Raw genomic sequence first — 25,873 nt, 5'->3', positions numbered from 1 at the left:
CCTGCCATCCTGCTGGGAGAAGGCGCCGAGCTATCTGAGACACGGGCTGCCTAAGACTTCCCACTTACGAGGCTCAGGTGGTCACCCCCAGACAGAGTCGGCACGCAGGGATTGAACTTGTTTAGTCCTGAAACTAACCCACCGACTCCCAGGGGGAAACACAGGGGGAAACTGGCCCAGAGAGGAAAGGCTTGGCCGGGGCCCTGGGTTCCGACCTGCAATCCTGGGGCCCTCTCAGGACAGGGCCTCCCCTCATCCCGATCTTAGCAGCTGTACTCAAAAGCCACTCTACCTCCCTTATGCATCTTTTTTGGTCAGTGCTGGGGATCAAACCCAGGGCCTTGTGCCTGCTGGGGAAGGCTACCGCTGGGCTATGTCCCATCTCCAAAGAGATCTTGCTGTAAACAGTCCAGCTCGCAGTGACGTCTGTTAGTCAGAAACCAGAGTAGGGCTGTCAGAGCATCCAGGCCAGAGTTCCAGCTGCCCAGGTTGTGTACTGCACTGCTCTAGAAGGTTCCATTCTCCCTGAGTTGCACAGTGTATGGCCTGCAGGGGTGTCCTCGGTGCTTCTTCTGAGTGCTGTCCCACCTGTGCCAGCAGACTCCAACCGGTGTGATCAACAACAGTAACAACCTTAATAATATCTAACACTTATTAAGCATTTCCCACAGGCCAGGCTCTGTGCAGTGCATTCTCCCTGATTAACTCAGTTAACCCTCCCACAGGCCTGTTATCAGTGAGAAAAGCCCAACCTGCCCTGCCCTCCTCTCCCTGGCCAGATGGCCGCAGCATGGTGACGCCATTTGCCTGCCTTGGAGGTGCGCCTGCACCAGAGCTATGGTCCTGAGGGCGCAGGCCCTCCTACCCCTCACCACCCACCACCTGGTGAGCTTGTGGCCATGAGCTGCTCCTGGTTTCTCAGCCCCAAAGAGGAAGAGAGTAGAATAAATAGTAGGTTTGCAAACTGTGTTCCATGGAACCCCAAGGGGTTCCCTCGGAATGTCCTCAGTGTTGCCGTAGCTCACGCTGCAGACCACCTCCAGCCGGAAGGAAGCCCCACGCTGGACTTCTGGGTAGGAGTCCATTTGAAGGGTCCCCTGATAGACACTTCCAAAAAGAGAAAAAGGAGGTTTGAGAACCACCGTCGATGGGTAGTTGTCCAAAGCTGACCCCTCCTGGGGTTTGGGGACAGAGACTCCGGCCCCTCCCACACCCACTGACTCAGGGGTCCCGGGCTGGGGCCTGGGGTCTGACTGTGCCCCTGCCGTCAGCAGCCTGAGACCAGACTGTAGAGGCTACTGTGCCATGTCTCACGCGGCCAGGGCAGAGCGGGCCACACCGTGGGGACAGCCCTGTGACTTTTTAAATACCTGTGAGTCCTCTGGGAAACTTTCACTTTAACTAATCAGACACCCCCCACACTCTTGGGGACACAGGGCTTGGGAGCCCCGTAGGTGAGGCCCAACGTGCCCTGGTCCCCCACCTCCCGAAGACTCCCTGGGGCTCCTGTTCACTAATGCGCTTTGTAAAAGGACAGACCTGTGACTTTGCATGACAAATCAGGCCCTGCAAACGAACCGGACTTAGAGGTTTGCAGGGGTAGAAATTATTAAAACATCAAAGTCATGGCTGCCACCAGTGAAGTGTCACTTTGCAGAAAATTTGAGGGTGTCCGTCTAGGGTGGCAGCGGGGTGTGGAGATTTCAGGCCAAAGCCACACTCGCATGGTATCCTAAGGCCCAGTTCCCAGGAGCGGGGCCAATAGCAGCCCTCTGTCCTGGTGGCCATGCCCGCTGACCCCCCAACCCGTGAGCACTCATCTTTAGGCAGCAGCAGCAGCAGCTGAGCCCGTGCCCACTCTTCCTGGGTGCAGCGGGACTTCCGCTCAGCAGCAGGTGCCCCGGGGAGCCTTGCCACACTGCCTGGCGCAGTCGGAGCCCCAGGAAGTGCCCTGCTGGCCTGTCACCTCCCTGAATTTCAGGGTTGGGAAACCCCTGGTTGCTTTCTAGTGTGTCACCCGTAAGTGGCCGTTCCTTGCATGAGGAAGGGAGCCTGTGAAGTTGCACGCCACACCCCCAGAATCCTCCAGGCTACAAGGACGTGCCTCATGCGATCCTTGGGGACCCATCCAGGGACCCTTGCAGCCCACCAGTGGGTTCCAGGCCATGCCCAGGCTCTGACCCTGCTTGCGGTTTCCAGCAGGTCTGTAACCCGTAAGCCTCGGTGTCCTCGGCTGTCAAGTGGGTCAGTAACCCCCACCCCAGAGACTCAAATGTGAAGGCTCCATGAGCTTCAGAGACCGGAAAGGGCCGCCCTGTGACCTGTGGTCCCGTGGCTTGTGACATGTTTTAACGGGATGTTTTAACGGGATGTTTCGGGGGGGAAAAGTTGGAAGCAGCTTGATGTACCTTGAACCTGAAGTGACTCAATGAGACTTGTCCCTGGGGGAATCGGGGCCTTGGGTTGTGTGAGCCTCAGGCCCCTCCCACTGCCGTGCCCCTGTCCCTGGTCCCAGCTCAGCTCTGGGGGGTTGCTGTGGAGGAGAAGCGGGCTTCTCTGTCTTGGAACAGGGAGTTTGAGACCTGTGACCTGAAGCCATCAGCCCAACATCTCTGTCCCTCTAGAATCTGGGTAGAAGAGGCTCCCTGCTGTGGTTACCTGGGACCTTTGGACCAAGGGAGGCAGCCGGGTGCCAGGGCCTGAGGCAGAAACCCCCGGCCCCCAGGTGTGGAGTCGTTATGAGGAGCTGTGCCCAAGGCCAAGGCCAGACCAGGCGGACAGTCCTGAGGCCTGCCCCGCTCACCTCCCAACAACACAGAGGAACAGACCAAGGCACAGAGAGGCGACTCCTTGTCCAAGGTCACACAGCCAGGAAGAGGCAACACCAGGCCCACCCCCGCTGTCTGGAGACCAACCACGGTCCCAAGTCCCCCTCAGGGTCAGCACGTCCACAGAGAGCTGCAGAAGGCCTCTCCAGCAGGACGGGACACAAGCCTTAAGCAGGCGACTCTTTGGGGCTCAGTTTCTCAACCCCAAAGAGGAAGAGAGTGGAGTTGTTAGGAAGTTTGCAAACTGCGTTCCGTGGAACCCCGAGGGGTCCCTCAGTGTGGCCACGGCTGCTGCTGCAGGCCACCTCCAGCCGGAAGCCCCCCACTTCTCGGTTACACGCTGGACTTCTGTGGAGTCCAGTTGAAGGGTCTCATGATAGACCCTTTAAAAAGGAGAAAAAGGGGGTTGGAGAACCACCGTAGATGGGTAGCTGTCAAACCTGCCCCCACCTGGGGTTTGGGGACAGAGACACCGGTCCCCCCACACCCGCTGACTCAGGAGGTCCCTAGCAGAACTCAGTGACAGGGGGTGACATGGGGCAGAGGCCAAGGGGGCAGCACTGAGTCCTTGAGATGCAGTGTCAACCTGCCAAGGCCACCATAAGGAAGCCACCTTCTTGGGACAGCCTAGGGTCCTGCAGGGGGAGGAAACCCCAGCCCCACACACACAGCTGCTGCCAGGGGCCTGGCCAGGCCTGCAGAGCAGAGAGCAAGGGGGGTGCAATGCATGGCCACCTCAAGCCGGCCTCAGAAGACCACAGCACCTCCTGTCCCTGAGCCTAGAGGTCAGAGTCACAGAGTCACAGAGAGGGTCCCTGACTTCTCTGGAGATGCACAGCCGGGAGGTGGGGGCCAGGTGTCAAGGCTGGGTGAAGTCAGAGTTCGGTGTGTGACATCTGTCACCTCAGGCTCCTGAAGTGTGGCCCATCTTCTGCTGAGCATCAGGTGGACCTGCCGGCCTTGGTCAGGAGCCTGTGGTATCCCATGGACACTGGACAGTGAGCCCTAAATTGGAAGTAAGCCTGCCTGAACCATGTTTGGGGGGCACTCTGGCTTGGATCAGTCAGACCCCTGTTCTAGGCTCCTGAGGAGGCTGGTCTTTCCATCCCTGAAGCCCGGGAGTGGATCTGGCCCCTCCTGACCTCCAGGGCCCCCGTCACTCTCCGGAAGCTCTGAGCTGCCTAATGGCTGGCCCTGGGACAGATGGGAGATGGCAGTCACACACAGGGACAGCTTCCTTCCTTGTTAGGAGGCTGATAGCCCTGGGGGTGGTGTGGAGCCCAAGGTCTGGGGCACATGGGCCAGGGAGCGGAGCAGGCAGCCCTGACAGCTGTCACCGCAGGGGCCAGAGCCACAGAGATGGGGAGGAGAGTGTAGGAAGCCAGGGGACACTGAGGGTTTGTCCCCAGGTGGAGGGTCGGAGATAATAGGCCGGATCAGGGGCTGCAGCTGGGCTGTGCGAGTCCAGCCCAGGTCCCTGTCTCTCCCTGCAGGGAGTGCCCAGCCGGCTCTGGCAGCTGAGCAGGCAGAACCGATCAAAACCAGCCCGCTGCAGGGAGGGGCTGGGGTGCCAGGGTTCCACCCGGAGGCCGTGTGACCCCCAGCCATCACTCCGTCCCCTGAGCCTCCGTTTCCCCCTCTTTAAAATTAAGGTGAACCCTTCGCTGTTGCCGAGATGAAATCCCAAAGGGAGAGCGGTGTCAAGGACATCTAGCCGCTTGCCCAGGGCTGCGGGAGACCCGAGAGAGCAGGCCTGGGCTGCTGGCCAAAGCCAGGCTCCACACACGGACGGGCTCTCCTGAGCGCCACTTCCCTCCTCTGTCACTTGGGTCTTCTGGGGCCTTGAGTCTGCCTCGCAAGGAGGACACAGTGAGCTCAGGCCTGCAGCTGTTGTCACTGGGCCAGGTTGGCTGTGAGGCTCAGGGGGCCTGGTGGTGAGGCCTGGCAGTGAGGCTCAGGAGGCCTGGCAGTGAGGCCTGGTGGTGAGGCTCAGGAGGCCTGGCAGTGAGGCCTGGTGGTGAGGCTCAGGAGGCCTGGCAGTGAGGCCTGGCAGTGAGGCTCAGGAGGCCTGGCAGTGAGGCCTGGTGGTGAGGCCCAGGAGGCCTGGTGGTGAGGCCTGGGAGGCCTGGCGGTGTGCACTGGGATTACCTTGGACCTATGCAGTGCCAGGCGAGCTCTGACAGGCCTCAGGACAGAGTGCACAGTGAAGGACCGTCCCCCACCAGCTCTCCCCTGTGCCACACGCTAGGCCCTGAGGTGCCTCCTGTCAACTGTGCTTCACACGCAGCGGCAGACAGGCGCGTCAGTGGAGGGGCCCGTGGGGACCCTGGGAAAGAAGGGTGCCCCTGCCCAGTCCCAGCAAGCAGGCTCAGGCTAGGGGGGCCAGCCTGGCGTGTCCAGAGCTCCTGGTTTTTCAAGAAGCTGAAATTGCAATGGGGTATATCTGATTCTTTCATATTAACAACTGATGTGCGTTGGGGGAGGGAAACCCCACGGCAGGGTTGTCAGGACTCACGGCTCCGCCGCCCCTTCTGGATTGTCCCCGCGGGTTGCTCCGTGCTGTCGGCCCAGCTGCCCCCTGCTCACCCACAGGCGCTCACCTGGGCCAAGCACCTCTTTCCAGTCCCTCGCCCTCGGCTCCTGGGTGTCTCTGAGCCCAGATTGGAGGCATCCAATGTGACGGCCGCCATGGGGCCACCGAAGGTCAGCGTTCACATTACAGAGCAGGAGCAGGGCTTAAAAATGAGACTCAGCTGTTGGCTCTGAAAGTGCTGACGGTTCCCTGCCACCTCCCAAGAGCAGGATGATCTGACCTTCGTGGGCTGCTGGGCAGAGCTGGTCTGAGCACCGAGGACCAGGGCAGGGCAGGGCACCATGTGCACTGAGAAGGACAGGCACCTCCCACGCTCACTGGCCCCTGGTGAGTGGACGCCAGGGAGCTGCAGCACAGCTCAGTGCACAGGACAGTCCCCACAGCAGAGAACGGCCCAGCCCCACGTGTCAGAGTGCGGCGGGAGACAGCTTGCCACAGGCAGAGAGGACAGGACAGGTGGCGTGGCTGGCTGCCCAGGTGTGCAAGAGGTGCAGCCGGGAGAAGATGGACCCGCTCCCTGCCCCGCCGCCCTGCTCCCTTCCTTTAACCAACCCCAGGCAGCAGGTGCCCGGGCCACTCATGCAGCTGCCCATCTCCTCCCCACCCAGGGACAGCCACTGGGGTGTAATTATGCCACAGAAACCGGCAAATAAATGCTACAGACTCACGCACTTTGTAACACACTGGCTCAGGGTCTTGCTAGGTACTAGAGATGGTAGGGTGAAAACAGGCCCAGCTGCTGCCCCTGTGGGCTGGACAGCGAGTGGGAGAGACAGATGTTCAAGTAAGGATCCGACTGGAATCCACCGCGGCTGGGAGAGGCGCTGGGCATAGCGGTTCTTGAATGAATGAGCTGGTGGGAGCATGAGTGTGTGCGCACGTGTGTGTGTGTGTGTGTGTGTGTGTGTGTGTGTGTGTTGGGGGTGGGGCTACCTATTCTGCTGACCAGGAAAGGACTCCCTGGAGCAGGGCCCGGAGGACTGTGAGCAGCAGCCTCCATTCAGGCCGAGAGTGGGGTGGATTGGAGACAGGTGTCGGGACCCCCCGGGAAACACAGGACCCCAGGGTGCCAGGCGACGGGGAGAGACCCGGGAAGGCAAGGTGGGCAGGGCTGGGCACACAGAGCCTGAGGAGGAGCCGGGACGTCACCAGGGTTGAGCAGAGGAGGTCCCCAGGCCGGGGCGCTTTGCTTTGTGTCTTAATGACCTTGGGCCCTAGGAGGGCGGAATGCAAGGGAGGGTGAGGCAGGTGTCAGAGGTGGCGATGACTCCAGGTGGGAGCCCAGGGACAGGAGGAGACTCCCAGGGGAGGGGATTCAGCCAGGAGCCTTGGACCCCTGGCCCAGCCTCACCACCCCCTGGCCTCAGCGGCAGCAGGGCCAGGTGCTTGGCCACCATTGGAGGTCTAGCCCAGGGGGCAGTGGCCGATCAGACGGGGACTGGACACATCTGCCACCTCCCTCCAGGGAAGCCTGTTTCTCTGCCACCCCGACCCAGGCACATAGAAGGTCACTTGTGACTAATGCTTCCCTGCCAGCTCCGGGTGCTCCACTTCTAGTCCCCAAGCTCCGGGTGCTCCACTTCTAGTCCCCAAGCTCCGGGTGCTCCACTTCTAGTCCCCAAGCTCCGGGTGCTCCACTTCTAGTCCCCAAGCTCCGGGTGCTCCACTTCTAGTCCCGAATTTTAACCCCAGAGAAGTAGGAGCCAAGTCAGTGGAGCCGTGGGCACCAGAAGGAGCCGTGGAAGCCCTGGGCATGGGTCACAGCTGGGGAAAGGCTCAAAAATTTATAAAAACATAACGTTTGGCACTGGGGCTTGAAGCTAGGGGTGCCTCAACTGGAGGGCACATCCCCAGCCCCATATATATACATATTTTTTTTTTGAGACAGGGTCTCCCCAGGTTGCTTAGGGCCTCACTGAGTTGTGAAGGGAGGGAGGGAGGGAGGGAGGGAGGGAGGGAACCCTTGGTGCTAGACCACGCCTTGTTGTCCCTGTGGGCTGGGCAACGAGTGGGAGAGACAGAAGTTTAAGTTAGGATCCACAGGTGTGGCCAGTGGTGCTCAGAGGTCACAGGCATGGGGACAAGGGTGCAGCATGCCACCTCCCAGGGCTGGGCCACCAGGAGTGAGGCTGACCCCTGCTTTCCGGGCAGGTGGGAGTCGGGCAGGTGAAGGAGCCAGCAGGTTCCCTCACCTCTAAGCTCCCCTGCAGGTGACGTCCTGGTCCTAAGACCACTCAGGGACGCCGACTGTGCTCCTCATCCACGACAGATGGGCCAAGCACCCTCAGGAGCACCCTCCAGTCCTAGGATCGGCACCTGCCCCGTGGGGGCCCCGTGAACGTCCCATGACCCTGGTAAAGTGGAGTGGGGATGCTCCAGGCTCAGGGTAGCCCCTTGCTCCCTGTGACTGGGGCCAGGCTCCCTGTGACTGGGGCCAGGCCTGTGGGCCAAGGCTGACCTCATTCAGATGCAGATGTCAAGCTGGGGGGGTGAGGAGGCACTGTCCTGGGGCAAAGGTGGAGGAAAGGGGTGAAGCAGAGGTTTCTCAAAGCCTCTGCCAGGTGCCCCGGTCTGGCGCTTGGGCATCACGCTGCGTCCGCTCTGTCAGCCCAGGGCTCGCCGCCACCAGAGCCGCCATCCTGCTGCGTGCCCCTCACGCCAGCTGACCTGTCAGAGGCCCCAGTAGCTTAGTGAGAGTGGCCTGGGTGTCCCCGATTGTGGAATTCGTGCCCAGGTGCTTGGGCGTCTGGGAGATTGTCCTAAAAGACAGGCGTAGAGAACCCCAAGACACAGGCGGGCACCCATGTCTACATCAACTCTATCTGTCCCTATTCTAGGCCTTTGGATCACGTAAAGTCTGTCTCTGTCTCTCTGTCTGTCTGTCTGTCTGAATCTCACTGTGACCCACGAGAAGGCTTCTAGCTCTGCAGCTCAGCAGGCAGGGCCAACAGCAATTTCCCAGGCTCAGAGAGCGAGTCCCCACTCCTACTCACCATGCCATCTCTTGCCAGGGTAAGCAATCCTGGCCAGCATCCCCACGACAAAGCACTGAGTGTCACCATGTATCAGTTTGAGTAATAAAAACATAAACAGGCCTGTCTTCTGATCTAAGGGACTCACACTGGGGCAGGGTACCTTCCCATGGCAGCAAAGCAGCAGAATGTGCAGAGTGTATGTGGGGGGGGGGCAGTGCCTGTGGCAAGAGGATGGCCACTTGGGGCATGGTGAAGAAGGCACACACCAAACTTTTTGGAACTATAAAATATAGTTGATAACATTTAGAAAATAAATAAGTGCTTGGGTGAATGAGTTAAAGCAGTGGAATAAATAGCTGAAGAGAGAATTTATAAAATGGAAAACAGATCTAAGGAAATTATATACCAAGAATGTGATGTAGAGAGATAAAAGATAAACTATGAAGGAGAAATTTAAGCTGTCCAGTCAAATACAAAAAGTCACTAGCCACATGTTGCTTTCTACATTTATATTTGAATTGATTAAAATTAAATAAAAGTAAAAATCAGTTCCTCTGTTGCACAGTCACATCACTGATGCTCACAGCCATGCGTGACTAGCAGCTGTCAGGTCAGATAGGGAAGATCAAGTCACATTTCCATCATCACAGAAAGCTCTGCTGGGCAACACTAGGCTACAAAGTAGCAAAGACAGAATTTTAAAATCCATCTAATGTTTAATTGTATCCCAAAGCGGAGCACAGGAAAAAAAAATGGAGAAGAGGTAATATTTTAAGAGACAATGGTTGAGCCGGCACAGTGGTGCACACCTGTAATTTGAGCAACTTGGGAGGCTGAGGCAGGAAGATCGTGAGTTCAAAACCAGCCTCAGGAACTTAATGATGTCCTGTCTCAAAATAAAACATAAAAAGGGCTGGTGATGTGGCTTAGTGGCTAAGTGTCCCTGGGTTCAATCCCTGGTATCAAAGAGAGAGAGAGAGAGAGAGAGAGAGAGAGAGAGAGAGAGAGAGAGAGAATATCCTAATAATGAACACATAGATGCAGACAGAATTGATAAAAAGAAATTCACATCTAGCCTCACTGTCAGGACACTGGAACACCAAAGACAAAGAGAAAATCTTAAGGGTAGCCAACGAGAGTGCAGCGGTGAGATGGGCTTCTGTTTAGCAAGAGGAAGACAGGGGACTGTGGAGCAGCGCCGTCCAAGTGCTGCAAGACAGTAACTGTCAACTCCAAATGGAGTCCCCAGCAAAACTGTTGAAGAAAAGGACAAAATAGAGACTGTTTTCAGACAGATGAAACTTGGAAGACCTGAGCAGTTAAGTACTTTTCATCAAAGAAGACTTTTAATAATGATCTTCAGAAATAAGGAAAATGAGTCCAGAAGGAACAAGCAGTTATGATCAGAGAAACTGGTAAACGTGGGAGAATTGTTTTAAGCGACGATTATCATAAAATAATCATGATGACAATAACCAAATTATGGAATTTTTTTAAAAGAACAGAATTAGAATACTGGACACAGTAGCATGTGGGTCAGCAGGAGGATGGGAATCACTCCTTTAAATAATTCTGACAGTGTAGGACCGGGCCCTAAGACGATGGTCAGCCCTAGGTTTTGGTAAGTTAAACATGCACAGTAACTTTTAGGGGTGAGCATGAAGTCAGTGGTTCTAGAATCCAAGCCTGCCAGTCACCTGGAGGGCTGGTTAGACAGCTGGACGCTCTCCCCCGACCCCATCCCGCCCCAGAACCTCAGGCCCAAAGAGATCTGGCATGCAGGCCTAGAACTTTCTTCCCTACCAAGTTCCCAAGATTTGTTGCTACTGCTGGTCCAGGGACCACACTTTGAGAACCACTGCACTAAAAGCAGAAATAGTTTAACTCCAACTCAGTGGAACAGGGGGAACAGAATGAGAAAAAGAACAGCTAAGGCCCATCTTCAGTCCAGGCCAGCCCGGTCCGGGAGACCCAGTGCCAGTCACAGGTGTTGCTTTAGATCTTCTGGTAGCCACATTAAAAAAGTAGGAAGAAACAGGTGCAGTGAATCTTCTGTTGTTGTTGTTGTTCTACTTAGTTGTACCTGACAGCAGAATGCATTTCCACTCATCGTACACAAATGGAGCGCAACTTTTCAAGGCTCTGTTCGTACGGGGTGTAGAGACGCACCATTTGTGCAATCGTACGTGTGCCTAGGGTAATGACGACCATCTCATTCCACCATCTTTCCTACCCCATAACCCCTCCCTGCAACGAATCTTCATAATGTATTTCACTTACAACCAATATCTCCCAAAGGCCGTTTCAATAAGTGATTGATGTAGACATTATGAATGAAATACTTTATAATCTCCACCCCCCCCCCCCGTGTCTTCAAAATCCAGGGTGTATTTGTACTTACACAAGGGCTCTGAGGACACAGCTCTAGCCCATAAGTGACAGAGAGATCACTTGCCCAGGATCCTCCAGCTGATAAGCCACAGACGTGAAGCCGCAGGGCCTCTCCTCCCCCAGTGCCCGCCTCTGAACCTCTAGGCTGGGGCTTTCTGTAGGGGCTCTTTGGTCGGGTTTGGTTTCTGCGATAGTTGGGTAGTCATTATTTCAGGTTTTGCAGGCCACACCCCTCTGCCACAACCAATCAGCGCTGCCACCACTATGGCCTGAAACCTGCCTTAGGCAAAACTATAAGTAGAAACCATGAAAAGGACTGGGTTAGCCTCGGGTTGGAGTTTGCAGACCCCTGTGCTGGGCCAGCACCGCTCTGCGGGCCCCGGAAGCTGAGATATTATTAGCTGTACTTGGGGTCACCGATATTTTGTGGTGCATGCGCAGAACCCCTCGTCCCCAGGTCCCCACAGTCCTCCCCATGTTCGGAAGGATCCAGAGCAGCCACCGCTCGGTGACACTTCCTCCGCCGACTCTGCCTGGGGCTCCGCCAGCCTCTGACTCCGCAGCACCCCCGCCACCAGCAGCCGGCCGTGAACATGAGCTGTTCCCACTCTGGGGACCGAGGGTCGGGGAATGACGGAATCCCAGGCACAGAATCCGGCACCCTGATGCCTGCGTTTGGGAAATTGTCCTTAAGTAAGGGTTTATGACCCCAAAGACACTGTCCCCCAGTCCTCTGTTGCCCCTCTCCTGGGCTGGGTGGGGGGTGTTAAAGGGCCGTCTATGGAGAAGGCCAAAAGTGGGGGCTGCAGGAGGTCAGCCCGGCCCCCGCGCTCCTGGCCCTGACTCCATGAGCGAGGACCGAGTCAGGCCAGCTGGTTCCTCAGTGGCCGCCGCCCAGGCCAGGCTCAGAGCCACCCACACAGTCAACACACAGGGCCCTTATCTGTCACCCCCCACCCTCCTCCCTCATCCTCCCTTCACCACTCACCACCGGCGTCTCCCCCAGCCTGCTTCGCCCTCCCCCTCTCTTTCCCTCCTCATTCCCCCCACAGCCCCGCACTGGACACCCTACACACCACCTGGCCCCGGCTGGAGTGTAGCTGGGCAGAGGAGGACCAGGGTCCCCGCTAGGCACCCGAGCAGAACTCAAGATGCATTTTATCCCAGAAATGCGTGGGGCCGAGGCCACTGCAGCTGCTGGGTGTGTCCCCAGTGTGCCCAAGCCCCGGGGAGGGGCCCCTGATAACCAGAGCCGCCATCTTGACCTAGGGCTCCTGTGGCTTCATATTCAGAGTTCAAAATATCGCTGTCAACCCCGGGAGGCAGATATCGTTATTATACCCATTTTATAGATGAAGAAACTGAGGCTTTGTGAAGTTTGCCCAAAGCTAAGTTCTCTTCAGCCCCAAAGCCTGGTCCAAATGAAAACGACGAAGACCACGTCTTGCAACTCTGAGTGACCGGTTCAGCCACCCTGCGTGTATCGCTTCCCCAGAAGCCTGTAACAGACGTGGAGGGCCCTGCCGGGGTTCCCAAGGCCCAACCCTTGGAACTTGGAGTCCTGGCCCCGTTGGAAGGACTTCCCTGCAAGCCACGCCAGCCCCAGCAAGAGGGGCCCGGGCAGCCCGTCAGAGCCCTGGGCCCAGGGGCGGCGGCTGTTGCGGCCACATCACGGGGACACACATACGGCAACAAGACTGCCCAGGGCTCTGTGCCCCTCTGCCATCTCCCAGGCTGGAAAGAGGCCTCCAGCCACCCAGGAAGGGAACCCAATAACGCCGGCCGCGGCCTCTCAGCCCCTGTGTGCCCCAGCAGCCCAGGGCGGCGGAGGGAGGCAGAGAGCAGGGCTGTGCTGTTCATGGTGGGGAGACTGAGGCACCAGGCCCTGGGAGGAAGCAGCCCGGGGAGATGGGCTCCCAGATGCGCGTGAGGTCACGTGTGGGCACAGTGGCTTTCAGAGTCCCTGAGGAGTATGAATCACGGAGGGAAGGCGCTGGGGAAGGACCGTAAAACCATGGGCTTTTCTGGATTTCAAACAACACAGCTGGAGCGTCCCTAATCCCCAAATCCAAACTATTCCCAGATCCGACCTGTGTTGAGTGCCCAGGTAATGCCACAGATGGAAAATTCCACCCGGTGAAACTGTTCCATGCACAGAGTTACACAAAACATTGTATGAAATCACCCCAGTCCCTGTGTATAGGGGTGCATGCGAAACAGGACTGAGGGTCACCTTCAGACCTGTGTCCAGCCCCAGGGCCTCTCATTATGTACGTGCAATATTCCAAAATCGGAATTCCAAGCACACGGCTCCCAGCGTTTCAGATGAGGGCTACTCAGCCCATCCCCGATTGTTGCAAAAAAACTTGGGGAACAGAAAATTAGGCGTGTGCTCACAGACCCTCCCAACACGTGTGTGAACTCACACACGCTCGTACTCGGGCACAATTACCCATCCTGCCTCCAGAGACCGACTCCACATCGTCCACCTGGAACTAGGGACACATGTATACATAGGGGAGCATAATTATGGTGCCTGCAAGTTTTTCCCCTTTTCACTTGGAAACAGAAGATGAGCGTTTTCCCACGACAAAAATATCCTTCCATTACGGACTTTTAAATTAGTTGCATTGATTGCGTGAATTCCAGCAGGAATGCGCATCATTCATTCAAACGAGCCTTCATCAATGACCAAGTCACTGCTTCCTGGCTTTTAATCTTTCCATATTTTTATCATAGTCAGACTATGCACGTTTATTATGGAACTTTGATAATAACAAATGAATAATGGGCAGAAAAAAAGCCTGTTCTTCCCAGCACCCGGTAGCTCGCCCTGAACACAGGTGTGCCTTGGGGACCCACAGTTTCAACTGTGCCCTGTTTGTTCTGATGAATGAGCATTTTTACATCATTATAATGATTTATGATATAGCATGTTGGGCAGGGGTATTTCTAATCAGGGTTGTGTTTTTAATGTGTGTTATTTCTCCTGGTGTCTAATCTGCCCCACCCCCTTTTTTAAAGCCTATTTTAGAGAGATTTCTTGATGGGTTGGGTCCCTCCGACCTGCATCTTACGTATTTACTGGGTGTGGTCCCAGCAGATAGATTGCAGAGCGGGGCTGGGATGTTGACGGAGGGACTTGTTTCTTTTCCTCTCCGTGAGCGCCACTCATCTATGAGTCCAAACAGCCCTGACCTAAGGATGTCCAGGCATGAGCATGTTCAGGGGTGGAGCCCGGTCACATTTCTTCCCAGAAAATAAATCACCCCATTGCCCAAAGATAACGGCCGCCGTGTGGTTTACAATAGAGAAAAATTGGAAACGGCCCCTGTGCCCATTCATAGGAAGCGGGTGCAATCAAAGGCAGGGGGCCCTTCCCGTGAGTCCCCAGCCGTCCCAAGGTGCTGTAGGTGTCTGTTGAGAGGGAAGGCTGTCCTGCCCCGTGTGAGTGACAGCATCAGTGCTAGCGTGTCTCTGTGGGAGGGGGCGTCTGTGTCTCCCCAAGAATCTTGAGCGCAGCGGTCACAGCTGCCGCCTCCGGGTGGCTGGGAGGCCCCCACTCCTTCCTGAAACCAGTTCATCATTTTTCTCGTTTTCTTTGGAGGGGGGCCGAGATGACTTTTGTCATGGGGGAGAGATGGCAGACACAAACCGACCAAGGCCATTTTGATGTTGAAGACCAGAGAGGCGTGGGGAAGAGAGGCCGGCCCAGCCGGTCCCTGCGGCCCTGTCCCCAGCGTGGCCGCGTGTGCTTGTGTGTTGCAGACTCCGACAGCCAGTGCAGCCCCACGCGGCAGAGCCTCAGCCTGTCGGAGGGCGAGGAGCAGGTGGACCGGCTGCAGCAGGTGGAGCTGGTCAGGAGCACGCCCATGTCCCACTGGAAGGCGGGCGCCGTCCAGGCCTGGCTGGAGGTGGTCATGGCCATGCCCATGTACGTCAAGGCCTGCGCAGAGAACGTCAAGAGCGGGAAGGTAGGCAGCTCCGGTAGCCCACCTGGCCCGGCCCACGCCCTCCCACCAGCTTCCCCCTGTGTGGTCAGGAGCAGGGCCGGTCCAGGGGCGGCCACTCTGGGCTGGGACGCCGGGGTCCCTGCGAAATCAGTGTCTCCCTTGCAAAGCACACAGTCTTTGGGGACCTCAGCCACTTTACCTTTAAAATGGGGCCGATCTTCCTTGCCTGGTGGGAGGGAGGTGGGACTGGCTGGAGGGAGCGACCCAAGCCCTGTGGTCGCGTCTCTCGTGATGGGCAGCAGCCAGGAGGTTGCAGGGAGACCTTGGTGTCCGAATGGCAGGGGAGGCCGGCAGGGGGACAAGGGGCGGGGCCCTTGCCAACAGACCCCTCCATGTGGCCCCAACCAGCAGCAAGCAGGGCCGGGGAGACTCCGGGTGCCCAGGACAGTCCCTGCTCCCCGCCCTGCCCCTCCCCGTGCTCAGTGCCCCCTCCCGGGAGCAGGTGCTGCTGAGCCTGAGTGACGAGGACCTGGAGCTGGGCCTGGGCGTGTGCAGCTCCCTGCACCGGCGCAAGCTCCGCCTGGCCATCGAGGACTACCGCGACGCGGAGGCGGGCAGGAGGTGAGTGGCGCTCGGGGAGGAGCGGGCCGTCCACCCGGCCTCAGCACACAGCCTGGGGGGCATTCGGGGCTCCGTGAGCTGCCCCAGGCGGGGTGTCGGGGTGTGACCGAGAGGCCCAGCCACACTCGGGTCACTGCGCGGAGATGAACATGCAAGGAAGGTGGTGCCTCCCCAGCGCCCAGGACACCCCCTGCAGCACAGGGTCCCGGGCACTCTCCGCTTCCCCGACCAGCGACTGGTCTGCAGGATGTCTGCCTCCCCTACCTGCAGCTCAGACCTCGGCTCTCACCACTGTGAAGTGAGGACAGCTCTGCCCTCCCGGTCCAGGGCGGGGGACAGCACAGGGAGGTCACTCCCCAGAGGCGGAGGTGCCCGGGGGGCTGGCCGCCCTCCCATCAGGTGTCTTCCCCGGAGCCCACCTGCCCTCCCTGCTCACCCGCCCGGCTTCCTGTCCCCCCTCTCCTGAGGGGCCCTTGGCTGACCCCGCAGCACCAGGGAGAAGGGAAGGGCCCCCCCATGGGTCTCAGCCTGCGGAGGGGATGGACTGGGCTTCAAATGTGACACTTTCTGTTTTGCATAATTATCTCCTTCACTGGTCCCCATCATTTTTGTGCAGTTAATTAATCAAACCTGGTGGCGTGTGCTGTTATTTGCAGAAGCAGCTTCAGGATTAAAGAGAGAGGGGCTGGGGGTGGAGAATCCGGCAGGTCTGCAAACAGGAAAACCAGGTCCTGTGTGTCCAGGAGCGGGGTCCTCGGCCTGCGGGATTCTGAGGTGGCGGGAAATGCCGAGACCAGATCAGAATCTAGGGCGGCCACTCTCAGCAAGCATCCAGAAGGCTGGTGGCCCGTCCTACAGGCCAGGGCGGGGGCTGAGGCAAGGGGGCAGGGTGACCCGTAGGACCAGGGGTGCCCCCCACGGGGTTCCCCTCCTGAGCTCCTGAGGGTCCCAGGCCTTCCTCGCTCGCCACCCGCCTCCCGCCCAGTTCCATCTCTCCAGAGCCCTCCCGCCCCACCCACACCCCACAGAGTCCGTCAATGTGGCCTGTGTCCACTACCCAGGCAGGGTGGCCTGCTTCAGCCCTCAAGGACACAGGGAGTCCGGCCGCCCAGGTTCCCCTGAAACACGGCCGCCTTAGCTGGAGCTGAGTCTCCAGTGGCCGGTGTTGGACAGCAGGGATTGTTCCTCGTGTTCTGGCTCTGCAGAGGCCTCTTCCTGGTGACGAGGTGGCCTGACACAGCCAGGACCAGGAGACAGAGAGGCAGAGGAGGGCCGGGGAGGGAGAGAGCAACTGCTCACCTGGGCCTCACATAACCCTGACCATCTCCCAAAGGCCTGGCCTCCAAATCCCAGCACACTGAAGGTCACAGAGGACAAACATCTGTCATCTATGAGTCCAAACAGCCCTGACCTGAGGGTGTCCAGGAGCCCACAGTCTGACATGAGCCAGAGCCGAGCAGACTGGCCCTGGGTCCGCCAGCCACAGCGCAGGGCACCCCGGGCCGCCCTGAGACAGACCTTACTGTGGTTTCCCGTCCCCGGGGAAATCAAGACTGTCTCAAACTGGCCTTGTGGCCTCACCGCCTGCGGGACTCAGGTTCCCCACCTGTAAAAGGAAATGGGCCGATTAGGACAGTGGTTTTTAAACCTTTGAGGATCTCGGCCCCTTGGAGAATCTATTAAGAGCCCTGGGGCCTTCCCCAGAGGAAACGTATGCAACCTTAACTTAACTTTGCGTTCCAAAAGTCCTGTTTTCACCCACAAAACTTTTAGGAGCTCGGTGGACTCTGGGATTAGAACCCCAAATAAGGTCACCTCTGAGAACATTTCCACCTGGGACTTCCTGTGTGACTATGGGCATGATATTACCCTCTCTGGGCCCAGTTTCCCAAAAGAGTGATAACGAAACCCATCGACCCCTTACCAATCCATCACCTGAAACTCCATGAATGCAGTTCTACTTACCCATCAGACATCAGACGGACATCCATACCCCATTGTGAAGATGGAAACAGCCCTGCAGACTGTGTCCCTCCTGTGCCTGTCCTTGGGTTCCAGGGTCTAATCTGGCCCTGGCTCAGGGAGGAGATGGTGACAAATTCTATAAATTGTCAGAATTACTTTCTGAGCTTTGCCGTTTGGTTGACTCGGCTCTTACATTAGCTCCCCCCAGCAGCTGGGAGAGTGTCACCAGCTGGGGCCCCGTGGGGACAACTTTAATGAAAAGAGGACTGTCTGAAGGGCAGGGGCGCATTAACTGTCAACGCGGGGGTGGACGATGCTGAGGATGAATGGGCCTCTCTGGAGCAGGTTGGGAGGGTGCCCCCCCAGCCCCCCCACCATTGAGCAGCTAGGCAAACCCTTGCTTCGGGAGGAGAGGAGGCCGCTCCGGTTTCCATGGGTGACAACCTGGCCCAACGGCGTCCAGTTTAGAGCCTCAAAGCCTGGCCGGGGAAGGCCCCTCTGTGAGAGCCAGGCTGGCCCTGGAGGGTGGAGGGTTGCCGGGCCTCCTCTTCCCAGCAGGGCTCCAGAGCCCCACCTGGCAGCAGCCTCCGGGTGGCCTGGAGCCCGCACCCCACACCCAGCCCTGCCCAGTCACACCTTGGGCTGCAACCAACACCGGCCATTGTGAAGCCCAAGTTAGGCAGGACTCGGCTGGGTCCTGCCCTGCAGGAGCTGACGGCCTCAGTGGGCAGCTGACCGGGCCAGCAGAGGGCAGAGGTGTGGCTGGGAACTTGGGTGAGGCGTGATGGGGCGCGGGGAGGCCTCACCCAGCAATGAGTCCTGGGGGCCAGTGGAGTCAGCAGAAGTCGGCCAAGAGGGCAGGGATGACACAGGCCCAGAGGAGCCCAGGGGCCCTGGGAGGACATTGGCACAGGGAGGTGGAGGGAGTCCACCTGCCCGAGTGGCCCCGATCCAGGCTCAGTGCTCTGCAGATACACAGCCCCTTGCGGGGCTTGTCCCTGGGGGCGGGCAGCAGGGAAAGCTGGTGGTCAGACCCATGATGCGTGACGAGTGCCCTGGACGGCAGTAGAAACAGGACAGCAGGATTGGGGGTGACTTCAGACAGTGAGCGGGGGACAGAGTCCATCTCGCAGGGCTGGAAGGAGCGGGTTGGGGGGTCAGCAAGTGCTGTGTGGGCAGTACCCGGAGGCCACTCAGAGGACCCTGGTTGTGTTGCCATGAGGACAGCCACCCAGGGTGTTAGGCCTGGAGGCACACATCCACTTGATGCTGTCACAGGGCCAGCTGTGGCCACAGGGACGGGGACAAGCAGGGGTGAGGCTGCGGCAGGGACCCACAGCAGAGGCGCTGCCATCCCGAGGCTGGGAAAGCAGGGAGGGGACGATGACCACGGACCCGGGAAGTCAGCAGGAAGTCAGGGGGTGGGGGACAGGCAGGTGAGGAGGGGCTGCTGGCCTGGGGCTGGGGGGGGGGGGACACAGCCAGGGCCTCGCCTGTGTAGTGCCTGTGACACCAGGTGTCCAGAAGGGTTAGGCAGGAACTGGGAGAGGAGCCCGTGGATGCCATCAGAGCTCTGGGGACGGCATCACCCAGAGAGGAGAGCACCCAGGCTGGGTCAGGAGACGCGCCCCAGGTCCTGGCGGGAAGAGGCAGGACAGTGAGGGGCCCCCTGCAGCTGGCAGGCAGCCCGACCGGCTTCCTGGGCAGGGGCACTGTGCCTCTGTAAGCCGCCACCACTTTCCCTGGCACTCGGCCTCCGTCCGTGTCCCCCTGGGCTCCCTCGCTCCTGCCTGGCAGCGCCTGGTCCTTTTCCGGTCCCTGCAGGTGGGACCCGTAGACCTCATTCCTTCTGCGAGGCTGCCACCATGTGGCGGGCAGAGGGATGACAGCCAGGAGCGCCCCACGGCTGACCAGCCCAAGACCAGCTGGAAGCGTTAGTTGTGGACCTACTGTGTGTGGCCCTGAGGCTTATTCAGGGACACGTGTGTGGGGGACACGGAGAAGCCTGACCTATGGCAGAGAGGTTGCAGGAGAGAGGGAGTTCTTGAATAAGAAAACTGCGGGCTTTAATTCTGACCCCAAGACGCCCCTCTGTGGCTCTGGGAAGAAGGAAGGACGGTGGCACCTTCTCACACCAGAGTCACCCAGGACCAGGATGTGTGTGGCACACCGGGAGGGGACACTCCGTGAGGGCCACCCCAGTGCTTTTCAAGTCTCCAAACAGGAGAACAGACCGGAGTGCCATCAAGGGGGCCGGGCAGAGGGGACGTGCCTCGGGTGGGCCACACGCGGCTCTGGGGTCTCGGGGCCCCTCAGAGTCCCCGAGAAGCAAAAGTGGCCCAGGCGTGGGAGCTCCCGGAGGCACTGCTTCCTGCTGCGTCCCTCTGCCCGCTGTCAGGGTCCCTGTCACGCACAGTACATAGGACGGGTCCCCTCCATCCCTAGTCCTCGGGCCTCCACTGGCCCCTGTCCTGGGTCCTTACCCTTGACCCTGCCCCTTCCCCTCCTCCTCTCTCACTCCGTCCCTGTCCCTGGCTGACTCTGTGGCCTTCTGACTCTGGGTCCCGCTGCCCTGTTGCTGTCCTCCCTGCCCACTGCCGCTCTTCCTCCCGCTGGCCCTCGGGGTCTGACGCCTGCCCTCCGCCCTCTCTCTGGCTGTCCACTCACCAGCCTGTCGAAAGCCGCCGACCTGGACCATCACTGGGTGGCCAAGGCCTGGCTGAAGGACATCGGCCTGTCCCAGTACTCCCAGGCCTTCCAAAACCACCTGGTGGACGGGCGGATGCTCCACTCCCTGGTGAAGCGGGACCTGGAGAAGCACCTGAGCGTGTCCAAGAAGTTCCACCAGGTCAGCATCCTGCTGGGCATCGAGCTGCTGTACCAAGTGAACTTCAGCAGGGAGGTGAGGCCCGCCCCCACAGCCCCGCCTTCTCCTGCCTGTCCACTGTCTGGCCACCCGCCTGGCGCCCATGCCTCGCTCCCTCCACCCATCCAACCTCCCACCCATCCTCCCGTCCATCCTCCCACCCATCCTCCCACCCATCCTCCCACCCATCCTCCCATCCATCCTCCCATCCATCCTCCACCCATCCTCCCACCCATCCTCCAACCCATCCTCCCACCCATCCTCCCATCCATCCTCCCACCATCCTCCCATCCATCCTCCCACCCATCCTCCCATCCATCCTCCCACCCATCCTCCCATCCATCCTCCCATCCATCCTCCCACCCATCCTCCCATCCATCCTCCCACCCATCCTCCCACCCATCCTCCCATCCATCCTCCCATCCAACCTCCCACCCATCCTTCACCCATCCTCCCACCCATCCTCCCACCCATCCTCCCATCCATCCTTCACCCATCCTCCCACCCATCCTCCCATCCATCCTCCCATCCATCCTCCCACCCATCCTCCCACCCATCCTTCACCCATCCTCCCACCCATCCTCCCACCCATCCTCCCATCCATCCTCCCATCCAACGTCCCACCCATCCTTCACCCATCCTCCCACCCATCCTCCCACCATCCTCCCATCCATCCTTCACCCATCCTCCCACCCATCCTCCCACCCATCCTCCCATCCATCCTCCCACCCATCCTCCCACCCATCCTCCCACCCATCCTCCCATCCATCCTCCCACCCATCCTCCCACCCATCCTCCCATCCAAACTCCCACCCAACCTCCCATCCATCCTCCCACCCATCCTCCCATCCATCCTCCCATCCATCCTCCCACCCATCCTCCCACCCATCCTCCCACCCATCCTCCCATCCATCCTCCCATCATCCTCCCATCCATCCTCCCACCCATCCTCCCACGCATCCTCCCATCCATCCTCCCACCCATCCTCCCATCCATCCTCCCACCCATCCTCCCATCCATCCTCCCACCCATCCTCCCACCCATCCTCCCATCCATCCTCCCACCCATCCTCCCACCCATCCTCCCATCCATCCTCCCATCCATCCTCCCACCCATCCTCCCATCCAAACTCCCACCCATCCTCCCACCCATCCTCCCACCCATCCTCCCACCCATCCTCCCACGCATCCTCCCATCCATCCTCCCACCCATCCTCCCACCCATCCTCCCACCCATCCTCCCACCCATCCTCCCATCCAAACTCCCACCCATCCTCCCACCCATCCTCCCACCCATCCTCCCACCCATCCTCCCACCCATCCTCCCACCCATCCTCCCACCCATCCTCCTGACAACTGCTTATTTGACTGGATTCAGGAAAAATGGGGACCCTCACCCTCAGAGAGCCCACTGCTCCTGCGGGACACCCACAAAGAGGCCAGGGATGACCACACTGAGGGACACTGACCCTGGGAGAGAAGCCGGGGCATTTATGAAAACCCAGAAGCCTCCAGGGGTCAGGAAGGGCTTCCCAGAGAGCGTGAGGCTCAGGGAGGAACCCGAGAGACCCAGGGCGGATAACAGGAGGGAAGAACGCAGCAGAGGGACAGCAGGACAGAGGACAGAGGCCCGGTCTGCGGCAGCACAAGAGCCGAGTCCTGCGTGGGCGTGAGGAGGGCGGTGACCAGGGCCTGTGCACGCCGTGGAGTCTGGACTGTGCGTGCCCCTGACTCTGAGCTCTGCCAAGAGCACGGGGCGGTGACTTCACCCCAAGGGCCTGGGCACTGACCCCCAGAGGCAGAGGCCCCTGGCTGCTGGGTCAGGGCCCAGATGGCACACGCTGTCCAGGGTCTGGAGAGAGGGGCAGAGAGGACTGTCCAACCCTCCAACTCCTCTCTCAGCCTCTGCAGGGGCCTGGGCACAGGGGACATGAGAACCCGGGCCCTGGTCTCTGGGAGCCCCAGAGTGTGACAGGGTCAGTCACGACAGTGACGGGTAGAAGAGGACACAGAGGGTCAGGGGAGCTGGTCAGGGCACACGGGGGAGGGTCGCAGCTGGAAATCCCCAGTGAGGGAGCATCCCCACGGGAGAATGTTGACCAGGAGTCTGTCCCCCAGGGGACCTCTGAGGGCAGCAGGCTGACCCCTCTGCAGGCCCTCATGGGTGGCATTTGATGCTGTGTCATTCACCACCCAGAGGCCAGGCAGGTCCCCTGGAGCCCTGCCCCCGTGGGAAAGACCACACAGGTATTCACTGGGCCCTGCTCCTGTCGGGGGGCTGGGGGCAGGGCAGCTGGGGACGCGGGATCAGAACCGCCAGCCGTGACCTCGCTGCCCCACACCCGGGGAGCCACAGGATGGCCTGGTGGGGCAGTGCGCACGGCCCTCCTCACATGGCTCCCTGAGACCCCTGCAGCCCAGGGGACCCTCGTCCCCTCACTGGGCCCCTCTGTCCCCAAAGGCTCTGCAGGAGCGGCGGGCCCGCTGCGAGACGCAGAACACCGACCCTGTGGTGTGGACCAACCAGCGCGTGCTACAGTGGGTGCGGGACATCGACCTGAAGGTGGGCACGTGGCGGGTGGCGGGTGGCGGGCCAGGCGGGGGCTCCAGCGCGGGCAGACCCCGGGCACATTTGTGTGTAAATCAGTGTCCGTTTTTGTGTGACCGCGGCCTCATCTCCAAGGCCGGCAAGAAAGCCACCCCTCCTGTCACTCACAGAGGCAGCCACTCACTCTCAGCCCTGGGGACCCTATTGTGACGCTAATGTCATGAGGGGCACTGAGGCAGCCGCACCCACCTAAGCAAGTGTGGGGTCCAGATCCAGGTGCATCTTGAACTCCACAAATAATCACGAGCCCCTGCCGGGGTCGGGGGCCTGTGGGTGACAAGAGCCGCCCCTCGGGGCTCTGGGGGTCCGGGAGGTCCCCTCCAGGCCCCGCCTCGTGCTCTGTCCCCAGGAGTACGCGGACAACCTGACCAACAGCGGCGTGCATGGCGCGGTGTTGGTCCTGGAGCCCACGTTCAACGCCGAGGCCATGGCCACCGCCCTGGGCATCCCCAGCGGGAAGCACATCCTCCGGAGGCACCTGGCCGAGGAGATGAGCGCCGTCTTCCACCCGGCCAAGTGAGTGCCCGCCACGGGCGGGGCCCTCGAAACGGAGGACCTCAGTCCTGACCATCCCTGGCTGGACCCCACCTAGCCCGACAGTGCCCAGGACACTGAGGTCAACCCACAGGCGCTGCCCTCCCCTCCCTGCACCTTAGCCCAGGTGGTCATCCATGGGGCACTTGCTGGGTATGCTGAGTCCACCCTCCTGGCATCGATCGATCCCCGTCCCTCCTCCCCACGTGAGAAACTCGTTCTAAGGGGCCGGGCCACCCTCCAGGGTCAGCAGCCAGCAGGGGCAGGGCCTCGGGGGTCTTTTATTCTACCCATGTGGCGAATTGGACGGCTGGTCGGTCACGGATTGAGCCACGCTTGCATGTCCGGGGCGAGCTCGCCTGGTCAGAGCGTGCCATCCTTTTGCACGTGGCTGGGTGGGGTCTGTGATGCTCCACTCGGGATTTTTGCATTTCTGCTTAGAAAGGACGTTGGCCCGCGGTCCTTGTCTGGTGATGCTTCTGTCTGGTTTGTGTGTCCGGGCAATGCTGGCTCCTGGAGGGGGTTGGGAACTTGTGTTGCTCGGAAGGGTCTGTGGGGTTGTTGATCATCATTCTTGGAACATTTAGGGGAATTCACCCCTGAAGCCATCTGCCACTAGGTTTCTCTCCGTGGAAGGCGTTTTGATGACTAATTCTCTCTCTTCACTTGTTAGGGGCTTATTTAGATTTTCTGTTCCTTTTGGAGTCAGCTTCAGTGGCCACGCTCCCCCAGGAATGTGTCCGCTTCATCTAGGAGAATTGCTCATTCACGCAATGAATCCTACACTCGTCCCTCATGGCCTCTGGTCACTGGACGCCTCTCTTTCACGGCTGGTCTAGCTAAGGTTTGTCAGCTGAGAAGACAGAGCCCAGATTGACCCTGGGCTCTCTGACTCGGACCTGAGAACACAAACCCAGACCCACGGGAACTTGGGAGCCCGCTGGCCTCTCCCTGTGCCTCGCAGGCGGAGAAACAGGCTCCAGAGAATGTCGTCCGTCTGGGGCGGGTCCCGAGCCCTGGGCTGCCCTTCCCCATCCGCCCCGGAGACCATGTGGTTCTCGGGGTGGATCCTACACACGCCGATTCCTGGGTCCATCTCAGACCGTGGCCCTGTGCCTGGCGGAGCCTTTGGGGGTAGTTGCAAAGTCGGATGGGACTCTGTTCTGTGAACCTGGGATCCATCAGGAAAGGGCTTCCCTTCTCCAGGTCACCGTCCCCCCCCGACCACCTACGTGTGACCCTTAAACCTTGACCACCACGGGGTAACGGGTGGGCTCGGGACTGTCCAGGACCAGTGGGTGAGCACGGAAGGTCCTGGTGGGGACAGCAGGGTGGGTCCTTGTGTCTTGGGAGGCCAGGGCGTCGGGTCAGAGGAGGGACGGGACTTGGTCCAGGCTCCTCACTTCACACATGTGGAGCCTGATGCTGGGGGCCGGGGACAGAGAGGCAGTGCCAGCCCCTGGCCCAAGCCAGACGCCCCGTTACCACCCTGTCCTCACCCTGCTGTCCCCCGCATGTCCAGCATGGCTCCCGAGCCAAGGTCCCCGGGTGGGATTTCAAATGCTCAGCCCTTGATTGAGGCCCTGACCCACAGGCCAGGGCAACAGGCTTGGGGCAGCTGAGGGACACAGAGTCCCAGGGCATTTGGAGACACTTCTTAGCTGGGACAATCCCCAGCTAAGCCAACACGGGGGGTGGGGGACGGTGACCCATGGCTTGTGGAGGGACACTTGGAAGGTGGACGGGGTGCTGCTCACCGAGAGCTCCGGGCTCAGCCCAGGACGTCTCTGCTGCGGTCCATGCGGGAGCCCCCGTCTGCTGCCCTGTGGCCCGGCTCCTCTTCCAGCTTTCTGGGGGGGACAGAACGGGGAGGGGAGGTGGCCTGGCCCTCTGGGGTGAGTCTGCTTGCTCTTGAGTCAGGGTCCCACTAAGTCACCAAGGCTGGCTTTGAACTCGTGACCTCCTGCCTCGGCCCCCAGAGTGGCTGGCCCCACGGGTGTGTCCCCGCGCCTGGCTCTGGGCTGCTGCTGACGGGGGGGGGGGTGCCAGGTTCCGACACACCCCGAGTCATCGGGATGGACACCGGGGCTCCCCCAGGCCGCCCCAGACTGAGCTCCCGGGAGGTGACAGCAGCAGGCCTCACACCCTGTCACACATGCCGATGTCGGAAGGTATCGGGGACAGAAGGTGTCACACCCCTGTTTCATCTGAGCCCCCCACACCCCCATGAGGAGGGGTCATCGCCCCATCTTACGGATGAGAATCGGAGACCCCAGGGACGGGCTGTGACTTCCCAAGATGTGACAAGGGTCAGAGGCAGCGCTGGCTTCTGCCACCAAGGACTCCTCGTCCAGTGACCTTCCTCCAGGCTGGGGAACCCAGAGGAGGCAGACGAGGGCAGGTCCTACCCCTAGCAGGTGTGTCCCCTGAGGGCCTGTGGTCACTTAAAGCCGGGGGAGGGGCAGTCGGCTCCGAGCCTCTTGGGGGACGACAAGCCTGACCCCAGGGACACACAGTCACCAAGAGTCTCTGGGTCCCAT

The 25,873-nt window shown here is 59.8% G+C and overlaps 1 protein-coding gene across 1 annotated transcript in view; it reads left to right on the top strand.

Annotated features, from left to right (window-relative positions):
* Positions 1-25,873, top strand: part of Kazn (kazrin, periplakin interacting protein) — a 346,698-nt gene that overhangs the window by 313,380 nt on the left and 7,445 nt on the right. The window contains exons 9-13 of the mRNA XM_076861246.2: positions 14,556-14,761; positions 15,243-15,361; positions 19,997-20,228; positions 22,653-22,754; positions 23,149-23,315. Of these exons, the coding sequence (XP_076717361.1) occupies positions 14,556-14,761; positions 15,243-15,361; positions 19,997-20,228; positions 22,653-22,754; positions 23,149-23,315 (826 nt within the window). The remainder of the gene's footprint in view (positions 1-14,555; positions 14,762-15,242; positions 15,362-19,996; positions 20,229-22,652; positions 22,755-23,148; positions 23,316-25,873) is intronic.

Source organism: Callospermophilus lateralis, chromosome 7 (genome assembly GCF_048772815.1).
Source record: "Callospermophilus lateralis isolate mCalLat2 chromosome 7, mCalLat2.hap1, whole genome shotgun sequence".
Lineage (NCBI taxonomy): Eukaryota > Metazoa > Chordata > Mammalia > Rodentia > Sciuridae > Callospermophilus > Callospermophilus lateralis.
This window is presented reverse-complemented; position numbering and strand designations above follow the sequence as displayed.